The 19,115-nt window shown below is 40.7% G+C and overlaps 1 protein-coding gene across 1 annotated transcript in view; it reads left to right on the forward strand.

Moving 5' to 3' along the window:
- LOC140277279 (thyrotropin receptor-like) overlaps positions 1–15,415 on the forward strand; it is a 53,121-nt gene extending 37,706 nt beyond the window's left edge. The window contains exons 9-10 of the mRNA XM_072372245.1: positions 14,052–15,126; positions 15,210–15,415. Coding sequence (XP_072228346.1) covers positions 14,052–15,126; positions 15,210–15,356 — 1,222 coding nt within the window. The 3' untranslated portion in view covers positions 15,357–15,415. The remainder of the gene's footprint in view (positions 1–14,051; positions 15,127–15,209) is intronic.
- Positions 15,416–19,115: the final 3,700 nt, after the last annotated feature.

Raw genomic sequence — 19,115 nt, forward strand, 5'->3', positions numbered from 1 at the left:
TTGCTCTTTTCACTTTATACATGCTTCCATTAGGTAACATAATTAAACTGCATGGCATACATTTCCATTGCTATGCTGATGAGCTGAACTTATCTATGAAACCAGACTGAACCAATGAGTTGGTTAGATTATGTTGTGGAGAAAAGAATAGTCAGACTCGTCTTTGTCAGCCTCTTATGGGGAATTTATTGATCAGAACGACATAGAGACATATACATGGCAGCATACCTACGGAAAATTCCCAACGACCTTAGTTTGTGAGATCCTCTTATACTTCCTGAGATCATTCTGTGCGTATGTGGCCTAAACCAAATCCCTGTCTGGCACCACTGTGTCTGACAGTACTGCTACATCTTCCTCATCGCCTGGACAGAGATCATTCTGACCCTGAATGATATATGATTCGAGTAGTGTCAAGGGCCTACTCTCCCCCACAACTACAAGCATGTCCTAAAGAAATAAAGAGCTGGATGACTCAGAACTATCTGCTTTTAAATTCAGACAAAACTGAAGTTGTTGTCTTTGGACCTGAGTGCTTCAGGAAGACAGTCTACATACAGTGACTGTAGATAGCATTATGCTGGCTTCCAGTACTACAATTCCTGAAAGTCCAACAAATTCTCTGAAAAGCCTCCTGATGATCAGAAATTCTGCAGCCAGAGTTCTGATGAGAACTAACAGGAGATATCATATTTCTACAGTTTTTGCTGCTCTTCTTTGTAAAATTAAGAATAGAATTTTAAATTCTTCTGCTGACATATAAAGCTCTTTATGACCAAGCTCATTCACATTTTGAAGATGTCATATGGTAAATGGACTGTACTTGTATTGCGCTTTTCTTGTCTAGCTGATGACTCAAAGCGCTTTCACACTGTTGCATTCACCCATTCATTGACACACTCATACAGCACATCTTAGTCCAAATAGGTCACACAGGGATTTTTTTCTACACATTCACACATATTCATACACCAATGGACGCATCTGTAGGCAACGTAGGGTTCAGTGTCTTTACCAAGTACGCTTCGACTTGTAGCCCAGTCAAACCACAACCTTCCGATTGGTAGGGGACTGTTCTTCCTCCTGAGCAAGACATAATTGGTTATTTTCCAAAACAGAGCACTTTGCTCTCAGACTGCAGGTTTACTTGTGGTTCCCAGAGTTTCTAAAAGCAGAATGGGAGGCAGAGCCTTCAGTTATCAGGCCCCTCTCTGTGGAACCAGCTGCCAGTTTGGGTTCACCCTGTCTACCTTTAAGATTAGCCAAAAAACTTTCCTTTTTCTTATAGTTAGGGATGGCTCAATTGTCCCTGAAACATCACTTAGTGATGCAACAGTTGGCCTAGACAGCTGTGAAGAATTCCCATGATGCACTTCAACAAGTGATCCAGACCTGTCGTACGAGTCACGTAAAATAGTCCCCTGTTATTCGAATCAAGTTTTCTTGACTAATGGTTTGTATATATTTAATTACTTTGAAGATATCATAAATAAATATATACATTATACCCCATAAATATGCCGGCATTATTCTGTTTGACAATGACTTTATTGGTTAGTTTGAATATAACAAGGTCAATGGGAAGTGTAACCAGCGGCTGACTTGATACTTTTGGATGCGTTAGCGCGTCAGGCTCTTGGAAAAGAGTGTGTTCCGAGACCGTGTGTCACGGCCTCAGGACACAGGACACAAGTGCAGGGTCAGTTCACATACAAAGATGTTTATTAAATAAACAAAGCAAAGCAAGGCAAGGCAGGATGAGGATCTCCTCTCAGAGCAAACGAGCAGGGCTGTGAAAATCCTAAGCACTCTCCTCAGTAAATATGTCTGAGGAGGAGTGCAGCTAACGTATGTTAACAAACAGAAATCTCTCCAGGAAAACAGACTAGCAAGCTATGAAAGATGTCAAAACAAAGTCACGTTCTCCTATTGAGGCGGATTTAAACAAAGGACGCTCTAAAAAAAAAAAAATATCGAGGCACTATGAAACTTTAACTGTGAATGTAAAATGCACCTTTAACAGTGGCGCACAAGATCTTTCAAAAAACGAAAACAGAAAACCACTCCGTTAGGGGAGGAACTATGAAACATTAATTTCAACAAAGGCAAAAGCTCCGCTAATCGGAGATGACTATGAAAGTTACAAATCAAAATCACTCCCAAAACGGAGGAACAAAATAGACTATGAAACTTACCGTTTTAAACTAGGGCTAGAGAATTAATTATTAAACACAAATTATATGCTCTGCAGGAGGAACACTCACTGCAGGCTCGTGGAATCAAGGGACGTGGAAGACTGAGGAATTAAAAGGCTGGTAATGCAGGTCGAAACAGAATACAACACACTGGCACTGGACAAAGGGAGACGCAGACTATTTGAACACATGAGAGACCATGAGGAACAGGTGGAAACACTTGGGAATCAGGGAAGACAATGAGATGCTTGACACGGGAGGAAGGGCAAGATACCTGGAACAAGAGGGGAAAGTTGTTTTTTTTTCAAAATAAAAGAGCAAATGACGAGACAAGACATGAAACAGAAGGTAAACCATGACACATAGCAGTCTAAAACTTAGGATGTATTTCTGCCTGTACTACAACATCTGGGAGTTATGTCTTGTAGTATAGTTTTGCCTACAGGGGGAGAAGTGGTCAGATCCCCTTTTCTTTTTCTTTTTCTTTAAAGCAACTCTTGGATGTCTAAGTTTAAGCTAAGCTAAAGCTCAAACTAATGCTAGTTTAATTCTAGGCTCAGTTTAATTAGATGCTGGCAATTATACAAATGAATAAGCTAGTTTGCTGTCGCTGTTAATGTTAATATTAGCCTTGAAGGCTAATAGAAGGTTTATGCTCTAGGTTAAGTTAAAACCAATGCTAATTCAATGCTAAGCTGATTTAGCTTGTTGCTATTGTGATTTCTAGTTTGGAGTTAGATTAATATTAGCTTTATTACTATTGCTAATAAATGTCAACTTTACTGCTAATTTAGAGTTAGGTTAATGCTCAATCTATTTTGATTTCACTCAAGCTAAGAGTGTTGCCCTAATTTTTGCCCTACCCAGATGCTTCCAATCAGATCTCTACACAATGACTTTTCACCAATCCAAACGAGACAACAATGCACGTCACAGCTCTGTAAATTCTAATCCATTGAAATATGAACACACCTCTAAACCTACCTCCCAGGATTTTAGTGACTCCCCCCAATCTGTAATCTAATAATCATAAGAAAACAATTAAACTGCACCCTATTCTTCAACTCAAAATGGCATTGGCACCTCACAAGCTGGAAACAGGGAGAAATACAGCTAAATCACACCTTAATTATTGTACTCTGGAAAATTAAATACTATGACAATATGATAAAAGAAAATGTGATTATAATAAGAACATTTGCGGGTCTTGGTCACAGAATAAAAGCATCCAAGGATATCAATGCTGTGTAACTCAAACCAGCAACCTGAACCAGAAACAAAATATAGACACACAATACAAATCACAACAGCCCTGCAATGAATAATAATAGAACACATTCAAAAGAACTCAACAGATGTTAAGTGCAAATTAATGTGTGTGTTTTAATCATGTAATAGGTATTAAAAATGAAGAGAGTCAGGGATGGGATGAGCTGGAACCTTTTTTTGATTTCTCACAAAAAAATGTTTTCAAATTCACATAAAACAGCAGGATTTCACACACAGCAGCACAAATGAGCACAAACAAACCGGTTCACACCAAGTCAGTCAGTTGGTTAGTCACCATTCCCAATTGTCTTGATCCACAGTTTATCGCTGTTCTATGCGCTAAAGGTTGGCCATTGGCACCAAGACATCACCAAGAGCAGATGCTTTACTTCACAGACTATACCCTGCCCACTCTAAAAGCATATCCACAGTTCCAATTTAAGCTCATCGACTTATTCCCGGCCGGGGCTGAGCAACTCGCCCTTCACAAGTACATTGCACTCCCAATACAGCACGTCTGGCTTCCTTCACAGACACCTGCTTCACAAACACATCTCACAAGCTGCTGTTCACCCAGTTATTGTCCCAATTCAAACACTCAGCACTTCTATGCTCAACACTTTTCTTTAAACAATTTCAGCAGCCGCCCAGAGGAAAGATAAGAGACTTACGAGAGGAGTCCCCCACCCTCTCCTGTGTTCTTTGATTTTGGAGAAAAACCCTGAGGGCTGTCACCCTCTACACCAACCAGCAAACATCTGCTGCTTTTAATGGTTAGGAAAAATGTATCCTACCTGCAGGCTTTGATGACTGATCTCAACTGCCAGGGCACAGAGGACTCGCTCAGCGGGGCTCCAGACACCAAATTCACGAAGTCAGGGTCACCATTATGTTGTGGAGAAAAGAGTAGTCGGACTCATCGTCATCAGCCTCTTATGGTGAATTTATTTAACAGTCCGTCACAGAGACATGTACATTTCAGTATGCCTTGAAGTTCCCAATGACCTCAGTTTGTGACATCCTCTTAATATCTTTCTACATCATTCAGTGTGTACGTGGCCCAAGCCCAATCTCTATTCGGCGCCTGCTGTCTGAGAATGCTACTACATTTTTTGTCATTATCTAGACAGGGTTCATTCTGACCTTAAACAACATGTTATTCGAGCAGTGTCAAGACATAATATGTGGATCAAGCAGTGTCAAGGAAGCCGCGGAGAAGTGTGTAAGACTACAACTCTGCATCCTGATCTCAACCCTGAGTTGTCCCTGAGATGTTTTTGAATGACTAATAAATTTGTCCATATTTCTAGAAATGAGAGCCGCTCCTTCCAAAGTGGGATGGATGCCGTCTCTCCTCATCAGACCAGGTTTTCTCCAGAAAGATTGCCAATTATCTATGTAGCCCACGTTGTTTGCTGGACACCATCTAGACAACCAGCGATTGAATGAGGACATGCGGCTAAACATGTCATCACTGGTCAGATTTGGCAGGGGTCCAGAGAAAACTACGGAGTCCGACATTGTTTTGGCAAAATTAAACACTGATGCAACATTAATTTGTGACCTCTGATTGGTGCAACCGGGTGTCATTACCGCCGACGTGAATAACAATTTTATTGTATTTATGCTTATCCTTAGCCAGCAGTTTTAAATAGGATTCTACATTGCCCGCTCTGGCTCCTGGAATACATAGTTCCAAGTTCAAACAGTCCAGAAGATGAAGGAATTCAGCTGCTTGATGATTGGTGGGGGTATCAGCATCGATGTTGAGATCCCCAAGTATGAGTGTGTTGGAATTTGTGGAACATTGACAGAGTCTCAAACATCTCAGAGAAAAGGGAGGAATGAGGTTTGGGGGGCCTGTAGGTGGGGAGCACTGTCATTGAATAAGGTGGTTTGAAGCAGAAAGCCAAGCACTTGAAGGAGGACAGCTTAGGCAGAGTCACAGGAGAAAGATCCAAATAAGCCACCGCCACGACCTGAGCTCCATGCTCTCTTGAGCATTATTTGATGATGATAGAGTTCTGTTGGTTTCCACAAGCCAGTCTGGTGAGAAATAAAACAAAACAAGGTACAGGAAGTCAAAAATGTAAACAACAAAGTCAACAAGGCTAGTCCAAAGGTCCACAAACTCCCAGTGGCCCATTAAACACCCCTCCAGGGATGAATTCAGATGTCCAGAGACACCGACGAGACAGAGAACCCACTGGGGTCCAGGCAGAAGGCCGGAAGAAGGAGACACTCCTGGAGCAGGAAATGGCAGAGACGAGCCCACCTGGGCTCCCTCAGAACCAGCAATAGATAGAGGTGAGTCATCCAGGGCCCTTTCTGGAGCAGGAACAGGTGAAGGTGAGCCATCCAGAGCCTTCTCTGGAACAGGAACTGGAACAGGCAGAAGCGAGCCCTCCAGGACACGTCTGGAGCTGGAACTTGAACAGATGGAGGTGAGCCCTCAGAACTCCCTCCAGAGCAGAAACAGGAACATGAGGAGCGCCCCCCACTGGGACTCCCCCGGTGACTGGAATGGAGGCGAGCCCACATGAGCCCACTTGGAGATAGGAATGGATGGAGGCAAGCCCACCTGGGCCCCCTCGGACAAAGGAACAGGAGTAGGCATGGGCGGAGGCAGACCTTCCCTGGTCCCCTCTGGAACAGGAGCAGGAGGGGCGTCCCCCACTCGAACCTCCTCAGAGACGGGAACAGCAAGAGGGGCTTCCCCCTGAAGGCAGTTAAGCAACAGACTGAAGCACTTAAGGCTGAACAGGACACTGGAGCCCAGAAACAAGTGAGGAAGCAGACTTGAACCAAGGCGAAGACTCTGATGCAGAGTTGGACTGGAGCGAAGAATCTGAGGACAGGAGCTGGAATGAAGGCTCTGATGAGGAGTCAGGAACTGGCAGAAGTTCCCTCTCAGACTTGGCTGCTATCCGGCTGAAATATTGAAAAAGAGTAATTATTTCCCCCCTCTGGGTTATTGTCTTATTGTGGTGCAGATACGGTCATAGGCTGTGGCTGGGACAAATACGAAGATCTGAGAGAAAACTCCTGGGCTCTTTGTCTCCTCCTGGAGTTTGCCAACTGCACATCGACAGGAGAGCCAGAGAGCAAGGAGACTACCGAGGCAGGCAGCAACACTACTGAAGTAGGAGGCAGACAAGGGTCAAGCATGTTTTTCTTTTAAGACTGGGTGGATGACAGCATTCTTAAAATAAATGCACACCAATATAGTGTTGATTATAGTAAGCACACAAGGACTGATCAAGAACAGTTCACCTCATTATTTCACCTTTGTTTGTCTCAGTTCTTTTTCATCATCTATTTTCTCTGTAGTTCTGTTCCTCACCCGTCTGCTTTTTTTTCCCTTGTTGGATAGTTCTGCTGTTGAGTCTTTTGTTTTCCTATTTTAGTTCATTGTTTCACTGCTCCAAGACACTTTTGGTTTCTGTGAAATAAAGACTTCAGTTCCATCATCCACTGACGTCCAGACTGCTGTTCTCTACATTTGGGTCCTCCATAACCTTACAGCACCGTTAACTCCAACATCTAATACCTTAAATGCCAGTGAACAAACTCAAAATTAACCTAATAATTTAAAATTCTCCTTGTATGGAGGAGTTCACACCTGAGATCTTTGAAATTCCTTTAATAAAATTCTGCAAAGCAAAAGACTGCCAACTCTTGAAGGAAACTTCTGCTTTTTTGGATTCCAAGCTTGCATTCCTCTTATTATGCCACAGTTATCTTTTGAGAAACTATGAGGATTTTGCCATGGTTTTATTTTTGAGTGTTTCCTGGACTTCTTGGTGGGTGCTGTGACTGCTGGCTAATTGCTCTCTAAACTCACCTGTCGTAGCTTGTGGCTCACTAAGTACTTAAGATCCAGTTTTCTGTTGTCTCGTCACCAGATTGTTGGTTATCCATACATGGTAAAACTCTGGCGTAGTCTTGTGTTAGTGGTACTTGGGAGTTTTTGAGTTACTGAATCCATGTCTTTTCACTTGCCTTTTTCACAGAAGTCCTGTCATTCACGGGTTTTCACTATCATGTTGGATCACTGAATCACAGACACTACTGTAGCACAGTGTTTTTCTTGACAGCCACCTAGAGAGGCCAGCTGCCACGGTCGCTCAAGATGCTTTTGGTGAGCACCCGGTGAGAAAGTAAACCTCTGGCATCTACAGATCTTTCTCCTGCCACTGTTGCTGCATAAGCCTTGTCACAAGAAAGTATGCCTGTTTAATCACAGCCTGGACTGGCCAGTATTCTGTTTTTTCCTCCAAGGGATTATTTATGTACCTGGATTTACATGTGTGTCTCCCTGCAGATCCTGAAGTTGTTTCCTGAGTCTCATTTTAGACTTTGGGGCTTTTTGTTATTAATTTTAGTAAACCTTTTACCTACTGGTTTCCTCTCCTCTCTGGGTCCAACCTGCAAAAACCTTTAACAGAAATAAAATCTAATTCTCCAAAAATGGGGTGGAAGATTGTTCCCCTGAAAATATCCTTGTCACCATTGTTTCATTTGTGCTGACCTAATGTAGATGTTATGACAGAGCCACCAAGTCTGGACTTTTTGAGTCCTCGTTTTCTCTGCATTTTTAATTGATATACTGCACTTTGTGACAGTGTCTGCAATATCTTTCCACAGACTGACAACAAATGTTTCCCTGCTGTAATTCATCTTTAATTGCATTGACTAAATTCAATGCAATACCTAGGTCAAGAGAAGGAGACTGGAGGTTATCAGAAATAAGTTGTGCATCCCTGAGGAGCCTTTGAAATGTTGCAAGAAAACTAACAAAGCTTGGGTCTAACTAACTGGGCGCTCACACCAAAAGCGAGCGACCAAAGAGACCGAAGAGGCGGGGCCTTCTAACAGCAGGCATATATAATATTCCATAATATTCCATGGATCACACTCTGGGCAGTCTTCTTTGTGTTGCATCTGCATATTTACATTGAAAATCAATGGCAGCTGGCCGCCATGGTCGCTCAAGATGCTTTTGGTGAGCACCCGGTGAGAAAGTAAACCTCTGGCATCTACAGATCTTTCTCCTCTACTTTCTGTAGCAATGTCATGGAGAACATGAAGTACAGCTGGTAATCTATGCATTAGATTGTTGTAGGCCTACATGCCCATCTCATATCACTGAGGTTCTGTAACTCCCTTGGCTGATCTTGTGCTGACTGTTCTTTTGAACATCTATCCACTTTGGGCCAGTACCAAGTTGAGGCAATGTCCATTTCATTGTACATAAACTGTGTGTTTTGCTTCAGCCCTTATTCTGACTGCCACTCATTACAGATGCTCCATCGCAACCTTGTCCAAAAGAATGGATCTGTAATCAAGTCTATATATTTCTAAACATTGAATTATTTTGTCCTTTACTCCATCTGCATCTGAGCTCTTTGCTTGTTGAAAGTCAAGAAAACTTTCATGCACTGTAGTAGTATAGAAGTACTAGAGAAAGCTGTTCCTTCTTATTTCGGACTTTGGACTAATCAGCATTTACAGAGAAAACTTCCTCAGTTATGTCTTCACGGATCATTTTTGCCAAGCATTCCAGGATTTAATTCTGTATTACAGCTTGAATACTTAGCATTCTCCCTTCCTTTTAGTTTTGTCAGTACCGCTGGGTCTTACTTTACATTTCTAAAAAATTCCCTTTGTTATCTACCTCTTCAGTTTCATTTTGCTGTGTTTTGTGTCGCATTTAAAAGACTTTAAAAAACTTTAGCCACCATTTTACTTTTCCTCATATGCCTCATTAATGACATCAGAGATGGGAGTTGGTGAGTACCATCTTCTTGTGCTCACCTCATGCAAACATGGAATTGATATGACCCCCACTTTTCACTCCCACTTTTCATGGAGTTTAAACCCATCATTATTGTATAGCACCTTTTTCCAATTGCAGAAGCCCAGAGGTGGAGTGAAAACAATATTTGGTAGAGAGAAATGTCTATAAGCAAAACAGTAGGCTGTGCCTTGGCTCTGAGAGTACTAAAGCCAGGTATACTGTTTATAACATTGACTGTAGAAGCATCTCTTCCTATTGCCTCGCATTCTCTGAGGAAATACTTTCAGCTGAGGCAGTGGGACCTGGTGCACTGGACTGTGAAATATCTAAAAATGATAGATAAACAAAATCAATCCATCAGTGTAAAGCATTTGCAGTGTCACATTGACAAGACTGACAATAGAGCAAACTTTATATACGTGGCTTTCACCAATGTGTGAAATACGGGGAACATGGGGTGAGAGTCATGTACATTTACATTTATTATAATAGTTCACATACAAGGCACTCAGATTGCTGTGAGGACTGAAATATTAAACGTTAGCAAAGATCGTAAGGTCCAGGTATGGCAGAAAAAGACATCTTCCACCTCAGCATCACCTTCTGACACGTCAGCTGAATCACTTTTGCCACTGGTACCTGAAGTAATCAAAACAATAATTATCACTTTCGTAGTTTTGCCATTGGACACAGTGGTGTTTCTATAGCTTTCAATATTTCAATGTTTTCTATTGAGATCAAAAGGACATTTGCCCTGTATTAGCAAATTAATGAAAAATGATGACATCAAAGTCAATAAATTTATATTTAAATAGTGCCAAATTACAATAAATGTGATCTCAATAAATATGATATGTGAAGAGAGATAAATTGGGACATAAGAGAATTTGACTTAACATGATCAGACGGTGGTGCTCCAGACATTTGTGGCTGGTAGAGTGAAGATGATGTTCATGTTTGTGCATTTGGCAGATACTTTTATCCAAAGTGACTTACATTGGTAGGCGTGTAGAGTAAGAAGGTCTTGCATGAGGACCCCTACTGGAGGTAGAACTTTCATGCAGGAGAACTGAACCCAGGTCACCCACATGAAAGGTGGCAATTGTAGCATACTCGTGATGACCGATAAAAGGGGGGGAGAACCAAAGAAACCCTTTTGCTTTGATCTGTTAGGAGTGCTTTCAAAATAACAAAAACCCCTAACTTACAATCATGAGAAACGGGGTGAAAAAAACGTTCCAACCAAAGACCTTCCACCTTTGAAAGATTTTGGAGTCAGATTAATATCTGCTCGGCCGGCCAGCGCTGGGTTGGATAAACAAAGACTCATCTTTTGGTACCAAATGGGCAAGTGGGATGCGTACCAAGAGAGAACATTACCATTCTTATCTAAAGAGTTGTAAATTAAAACGTGACACTCACCATCCGGATAAAAGACAGATCCTTTCTGGAAATAAGGAAAGCCTTCAGAGCCAACTCCAGATGGAATCTGTTACCAATATATCTCATAACTATCTACTAACTGTGAAAAATGAAAAGCTCAAGCATCATTTTAAGACTTTGCACGCCGCTGTACGTAAAACACCATGAAAGTAATTATTCTGCCGTAGGTCCAGACTTCCCTGCCATGGAACCACAGCGCCATCTACAAATCGCGACAGCGAATCTTAGAATTAGAATCATTCTGTATTTTATACTCCTGTGACTGCAGCATTAGTGCAAATTTAATGTGTGTGTGTTACAATGACCTGGAGGTCCAACCGACGGAATAACTGTCAGTCAATGAACCGTGTGTATAATACATCGCCATTTTAATTGGTCACTCACCATAATCCATTATCATCTCTTATTTGAACATGTCAGCTGATTCATGTTTACATTGCTTATATTTCATGCCTGTGTGATAAGTATGGTATTAATGTATTCTTTGAATGAGCTTTTGTCACGGACCGGCAGAACACAGGACACAGATGCAGGGTTTTAAGGCAAGACTGTATATTCAGAATACCACAGGTTCTTCTCCAGAACACAAGAAAACAAGAGGCAGTGAAAAACCTGGAGCACTCTCCTCAATAATTATATTTAAGGAGGGTGCAGCTATGGAAATTACCAAAACCAAAACTCTCTCCACTCCAGGACGAAAACAGAAAGGGCTATAAACAATTACATATAAATTTACACGTTCTCCTGATGAGGCGGAATTAAACAAAAGACATTCTCCCAATAATGGGACACAGTCACTCAAGAACATATAAAACTTAACTCTTAACTCTAGGCACTCCTTTAATGGACAAGATCTCTGAAAACAAAAACACAAAATATCTCCACTAGCGGAGGAACTATGAAACTTTAATAATTACTTAAACGCAACGCTCCTCTAACGGAGGTTCTTATGAAACATTAGCAAAACCAAAATGGAGGAACCAAAACAGGCTATGGAAATTATTCGGTTTAACTAGAACTATGAAAAAGGTTACAAAACAAGGAATGCTCTGTAGGAGGGTCGCTCTACTACAGGCTCAAGGATTCAAGGCTGGGATTCTGTGGTACAAGGCGCTAGAGTGAAGAACGTGGCAAGTTACAACATACTGGCACAAGACAAGGGAGACTATTGGAACACATGAGGAGCCATGAGGAACAGGTGGAACCACTTTGGAATCAGGGAAGACAATCAGACACTTGACACAGGAGGAAGGGCAAGGTACCTGAAACGAGAGGGAAGTTAGTATTTCAAAATAAAACAGGAAATGACGAGACAGGACATGAATCAAAACATAAAACGGGACAGCTTTGGGATGAGAGAGATTAACTTTTCTTTTATAAAAAGTTAATTTAAGAATCAAGCTCCTCTGTGACACCCAGAGGCAAACCCGCCATCTCATTGGTTGGAAACCGGTGACGAAACTCCACCCTCGATAGTGAAAGCAAACCGCGTAGCTATTCAAAGTAGTTAGTTTCCCGTTTCAAGTTAGAGTTTCTTTTTACATTTTCAGACTCTAGACTCTTTTTACTCTTTTAGTCACTTTTATTTACCCTCGACTTAGACTATTTCACTTACTTTTATTTTTCAGTTGCCTTTATATTATTATTTTCTTTTTTTAGCTGATTATGGTAGTACACACCCAATGATATGTTGCTACATGATAATGTTAGATCAATATCTCTTAATATTGTTGTTGCCACCATTAAGAGATTGAGATTTTTGGGAGCTCCCTGTAACATGTATGTCTGATAATAAATTTCCCTAAGAGGCTGCCCAGACGAATCTGACTACTCTGGTCTTTCTCCACAACAGATATAATGATGAAAATCATCTAATTCTTACCAGGTTGTAAATATAGATACATATAACCTCAGATTAGTACTGAGCGAGTCATTATTTACTGAACAAAGACAAAATGCAGAAGCAGTGTGTGAAGAACTAATGAGATGGGAAGCATGTTGAGTATCCTGATTACTTACTTCATTACTTGCTCTGACACATAACACTGATTATCTCGTTGCAATGCAATGCACAGAGCAGACCCCCTTTCTGTAACAACTATCCCATATAGCCGGGATTCTTCCCAATGGGTCAGAGAAACACATTTGAAACAAAGTATGCCCTTTTGTATCTTAACTAGTGTGTCATAAGATAAAGTTCTGCAGAGATTGCTTATGTATTTTTACACAAGATAAGTTAAAGAAAAGTTTGCTATGCCTTCTCATGAGTTAATCTAAGTTCTTTGTCTGTCCTTCCAGAGACCTCTCAGAAACTAAAGTACAATCTTTGCCCTCAATTGGAATGGAAAGCATTGAAAGACTACAAGCTAAAAGAACGTGGGCCCTCAAAGCACTGCCTCCCTTAAGTGCCTTTCCTCATTTGCAGAATGCAGAATTGACCTTCTCAAGCCATTGCTGTGGTCTAAAAATGCTGAATAGATGGAGAGGGTAATTAAGAGAGTAGAAAGTGCTTGGAAATGTTTTTCCACTTTTTGCTTGTCCCTGTGTGTATGCACCTGCGCGCACACCCATTTTTCCTTTACATAGAAAACTAACCCCATGTCCTCAATACAGTGTAACGTAGAGTACTCACTCTAGTTGAGTCTAAAGTGATTTCAGGTCAGTTCAAACAGACACTTGTAATCAGGTAATATTTAAACATTTGAGAGGTAAATAAATAAGCACTGTAGATTACTTGTTTAGGATTTTAGAGCATAATCAAGTAAAAATTCATACTGACAATTTACTGTTTATTGAAACACCTAGTTTATAAAAGACAGAAACAAAAAGTACTGTCTAAACATAACTAACATACTCTTAACTAACATATTAACAAACTCTTCACTTGTAATATCAAACATAAGATGATACATAAGATCATATGTGTATATCTTCTGTATAACACAAAGTTGAACTGATATTTTCAAACTAATTCTGATTATTTCTGGACTATGCTTCAACCTCAAAGTTTTGTTCCTTTTTAATACTCCTTAGCTATCACTTTAAGATTTTATCATCCAGTCACGTTACTAGTGATGTATGCAAATGAGCTACACTTCCTTATGATAGAGTTCACTGACCTATTTGTTAGCAAAAAGATGGACTTGTTCGTCAATACTGAATAAGTGTTAATGTACAATATGTAAGAAATGCTCATTTGTTGTTGTTATTTATTTTCTATCTTCACAACACACTGGTTGATAACAAGTAATTATAGGTGATGCCCAGGCTTTGTCATCCTGTGCACCATGTAAGGCAGCCTTTGTGCTATGATGTGATTTATACATTCTTATCATTTGTTTAAGACATTCTGAGGCAGTTGTCTGCAACCTGACCAGGGCTTCTTCTGTGAAGCTGCAAGAATCCTCTGCATCTTTCTCAAAGTGGTATCTTGGCAACAAAATCTCCCAACATGTCCAAGACATCTTTGGTCTCCCAGCTTCTGACAATGAAGATGACGATTTAAACAACACCCTCATTTGCACCACTAAACTGTCTCAGAATCTTTCCCCTGTGGATTCATCTACAGACCATCTTGGAGAAGATTTTGACCTCGCTCTGTGTAATGAATTTACAGATTATGGACCCTTGTGCACACCTGTGCCTGATGCCCTAAACCCCTGTGAGGATGTGATGAGTCAAGGCTTTCTGAGGGTGTCGGTCTGGGTTGTCAGCTTGTTTGCCATTTCAGCCAACCTATTAGTTTTGGTAATCCTGCTGACCTGCCAACAGAAGCTGTCTGTCACCCGTTTCCTTATGGGTAATCTGGCATTTGCAGATGGCTGTATGGGGATATATTTATTGCTCATTTCATCTGTTGACCTCTATACACGCTCTCGTTATTACCAATTTGCCATTTCCTGGCAAACAGGAAGTGGGTGTAATCTAGCAGGGATGTTATCAGTGTTTGCCAGCGAGCTGTCTGTGTACACATTAACTTTAATCAGCCTTCAGCGATGGCATGTTATCTTTAATGCAATGAGGCCAAATAAAAAAATGAGGCTGCGGCATGCAGCTGTGCTGATGCTCTTTGGCTGGTTGCTTTGTGTCACTATAGCGCTACTGCCAGTGCTCGGCATTAACACTTACAAGAAAGTAAGCATCTGCTTGCCCATGGACACTGACACAACAGTTGCTCAGGCCTATGTTATTTCTGTTCTGATGATTAATGTAATTGCTTTTACAGTGGTATGCTTTTGTTACCTCCACATCTACTGTATGGTACACAATCCACAGTACGATTCCAGCAGATATGATACAAGCATGGCCAAACGCATGGCTCTACTTAATTTTACCAATTTTCTTTGTCTAGCTCCCATTTGTTTCTATGGCTTGTCTGCAGCTTTCCACCAGCCACTGATGACGTTCACAGGTTCCAAGGTGGGAGTTACTATTTAGGTGTAACCCAGAACTTTTCTCTACTTAAAATGAAGACTAATTTATGTTGTTTTTTTTCCCCATAGGTACTGCTGGTGCTTTTTTATCCTCTCAACTCTTGTGTGCACCCATTTTTTTATGCCATCCTAACAAAGGGATTTCATAGGGATATCATGATGTTGTTGAGTCGGATGGGGCTGTGCCAGAGGCAAGCAATCCTCTATCGAAGCTAACAGGTCAGGGTTTCATTTGCAGAGAGGTAATGGCAGTCCAGAAAGTAGGGAACCACAAATCCAAAACATTTTGTGGTCCCCAAATCACTCTTCTTTTTCAATTTAATTCATATTATTTTTAAAGGAGTAGATTAGAGAAGCTATAGTTGTATTATATATGAAAGCTGACTTACATATAAATGCCCTTGTACACTCAAAGAACCTAACTATTACTTAACATACTATGGCCTCTGAGAAGTAATATATGAATTTCTTGTTTTATCTTACCTAGATGTATTTGATTTGATGGTTATTCCAACATATATACCAGCTATTACTGTGTTGTTTGTTTTCATTGTGTGCTTTTCCTGTCATTGTATTTCTTTGGGTGGTGGTTATTGGTTGTTTTACTAGTCGTTTACTTTCTTATAATAAAAGAACTCAAAAGTTGAACTAACTTGCCTGTTATTGTTCAGATTTCAGTCCTACAATTGAAGCTAACTAGGGTTTGCATAAACCTTGATTAAGGGGCACCACCTTCGAATAAGAAATATCATAAAGCTTTTCCTGCAGTGTGAATGCTGATAAGATGAAGCCATTGCAATCTGCTGAGGAGCTTAAAATGTTAAAAACGATCAGGTGAAAATGAGGTGCTTTAGTCTCAGCAAGGTTGAACAGTATTGGGGAAGGACCTGGAGCTGAATGAAAGCTGAAAACTTCTAACAAATAGCTTAAAATGTGAAAAAATTAGTAGAAAACCAGTTGCTGAAATCATAGCGTGGCTGAAACAGTTTTGTGGAAGAACCAGGATTTACATGAAAGCTGGAAGGTTCTGGAAAAAAAATTCAGCAGAAAGACATAGTTTAAACCATAGCAGTTAATGTGAACAATGGAATGAGGCTTGAAATGAAAGGGGCTCTCATTTGAATTAGAGGTTGAAGGTTAAATGGAATTAGACACAAGATATTGGATCAATACAACATTAAGTAAAGTAAAACACAAAAACGGTGAAGTTGTGAACATCTATGCCTCTCAGTAAGCTCTTTCTGTCTGTTATGGTCTCATGTGAAAGGAAACTCAAAAGATTTGACACTGTGTCCCTCAGTGTGACATGGCTGTGACGTGGTAGGAAACAGTTCAAAGCAGTGTCCCTCAGTGTGTGTCTTTACTTGTATATGTGTGTGAGTGTGTGTAGTTTTGAGTCAAAATCCCCCATCTGATATGAAGTGCCTAATGAGTCCTGAGCTACAGTATTTCTGATGAATGAATGAACATCCCTCTGTGCTGTTTTGTAGAAACAGGATGTGGCAGACTGCTTTGGTTACGGAACACTGTATTTTAACCTACAGAAGGGGTTAAACGTTGGACATATACTAGCAGCTGGTTCCACAGAGATTGGCCTGATAACTGAACTATTCCACTTTTAGAAACTCTGGGAACCACAAGTACCCCTGCAGTTAGGGAGCGAAGTGCCCTCTTTCATTCCTCTCTGCGGAACCAGCTGCCAGTTTGGCTTCAGGAAGCAGACACCCTCTCTACCTTTAAGATTATGCTTAAAACTTTCCTTTTTCATAAAGCTTATAGTTAGGGATGGCTCAGGTGACCCTGAAACATCCCATAGTTCTGCTGCTATAGGCCCAGACCTCCCACGATGCACGTCTCCTCCCTCTGCTCTCTTTACTCTCCATGTACATATGACATCATTGTTGTCATTAACTTGCATTTAATTTAATTATTTGTATTGTTTTTTCTTTCCTTCGTCACCTCGTGTATGCTCAAGATGGGGAACTGAATCAGAGAGAAGTCAGCTGCTAATGATAACAGGGATCTGGCAATAAACAATAGACTAAATACTGGCCAAGGTGAAGCAATCAGCAACTGAAAACCACGTGTGAAACAGGAAGTTAACATAAGATTGAACTCTTCAAAATTAAACAAGATGCAAGATAGCTAAAGAGTGAGAAGTAAAGCGATAACCAAAAAAAAAAAGAAAACAAGAACACAGGAGGTAAACCAAGAAACCTTAAGAGTCAAAGTCAAAGTCAAAGTCAAAAGCACAACTCAGACCACGACACCAACAGACTGCATGGAAACTTATTTTCAATTCAATCCCCTATCCTGCGTATGCATGAGGCAACAGCAAGAAACCTCCATCAGAACCAGAACCAGGAGGGTGGCCATCTGCCTCAACCAGCTGGGGGCTGAGAGGACGGAAAAGCACCAAAATTAAAGACTGACTGATATAAAGAAACATTTCCTCACGATGAACTGTACAAATCCTCATACATACATTCCTCCCTATATGTACAAAGTTGCATTTCTTCGAATATGTATTCAGGCATTCAGTGTTAAAAAAAAATGACATTCACAAGTAAAAGATTCACCTCTGCTCTTTGATTAATTTAACTGAGAGAATGATCAATGAATGCTTATAACTTATATGTTTGCACAGGGGAACCTTGTACATCTTCCCTGAGATCAAAATACATCATCAATACATTCAGAATATAACACATGAAAGCTTTCAGATAAAATGTTATTTAGTGGTCTCATAGGTGCCTGTGGATTAAGAGGAGCAGGTGTTCCTATTATATTGCCTGACATCTTGATAGTTTGATAACTGATAGATTTCCAAACCAGTTGGTGATACCATAGCAAAGGACTCTATTGTTGTTCTGTCAAAGATTAGCATGATAGCTTTACAGATACCAAACACTTAAACAATACTTGCACAAAGAAATTAAGATGCCAATGGACTCTGGCACAGATGTTAGTCACATGTGTGCGGCAACTCAAGTCGCTATCAGTATGAACCCCTGAAGGAAGTCACTTACTTAATGCCATGACCATGAATGGCCAGAGGGCTCTGATCTCCAACCAGTCTGGAGTCAGCAGTTTTATTTGTGTTAATATGAAGTTGATGTGCATCGCACCAGTCAACAAACCTGTCCACAGCAGTTCGCTGGATGTTTAAAATGGAAATTTTTGTGAGCAGACTTAGAATAACAGTATTGTCACAGAATTTGCCTCTATTCATTAATAAATAGTGTAAATGGAAAAGGCGAGCTGACACACCCCTGAAGGGCCGTGGCGGTCCTGGCTTGTCGTGCGCCCTGGGCAACCCCAGTAACAATGAAATTAATGCTACTTCTAGCTATTATTAGCAAGAGGCTAATAAACACACTAACTCACATTAGGCTGTTGCTATCTGTTTCATTGCATGCATGATACTCAGGGACACCAACATGACAGCATAGTGCATACCTTATTACCTTATCTTTTGTCCTTTTCTTCTTTTTATTTCTACTTTTCCTGAACTGGGCACCTGACAGCTTTTTTGACCTTTTATTTTCCATCCTTCATTTAGCACACACTTGACTTGAGAATCAACTCTGTGGCAGAAAAGCATCTGACGTAATCCACGTCTGTCTTCTGCATGATGCGCTGTACAGTTTTAGCTTGCTTCATATTGTTGGAACTAGAAAAACCAAAACAGTCACGGTGTGCCCTTTCACAGATTGTACCCCGGGGCAACTGCCCACTTCGCCCATAGCAAAAACCACCCCTTACTGAGGGGTGCCAATGCTTACTGCCCTGAAAGGCTACTATTAAACTTCACCTGCTGAGGTCTGTTAGACAAAAAAGAATGATACCACCTGATTAAAAGGGGGTTTACATTTAACTAAACTGGTTTCCTGAAAAGAAAGTGTGGCTGAATGGAATTACAAGCTAAACTAAAATCAATGAAAAGCAGTCTGGCATATGCAACAGAACTTTCAA

Source organism: Leuresthes tenuis, unplaced genomic scaffold, assembly GCF_036924035.1.
Source record: "Leuresthes tenuis unplaced genomic scaffold, fLeuTen1.0.hap1 SCAF_19, whole genome shotgun sequence".
Lineage (NCBI taxonomy): Eukaryota > Metazoa > Chordata > Actinopteri > Atheriniformes > Atherinopsidae > Leuresthes > Leuresthes tenuis.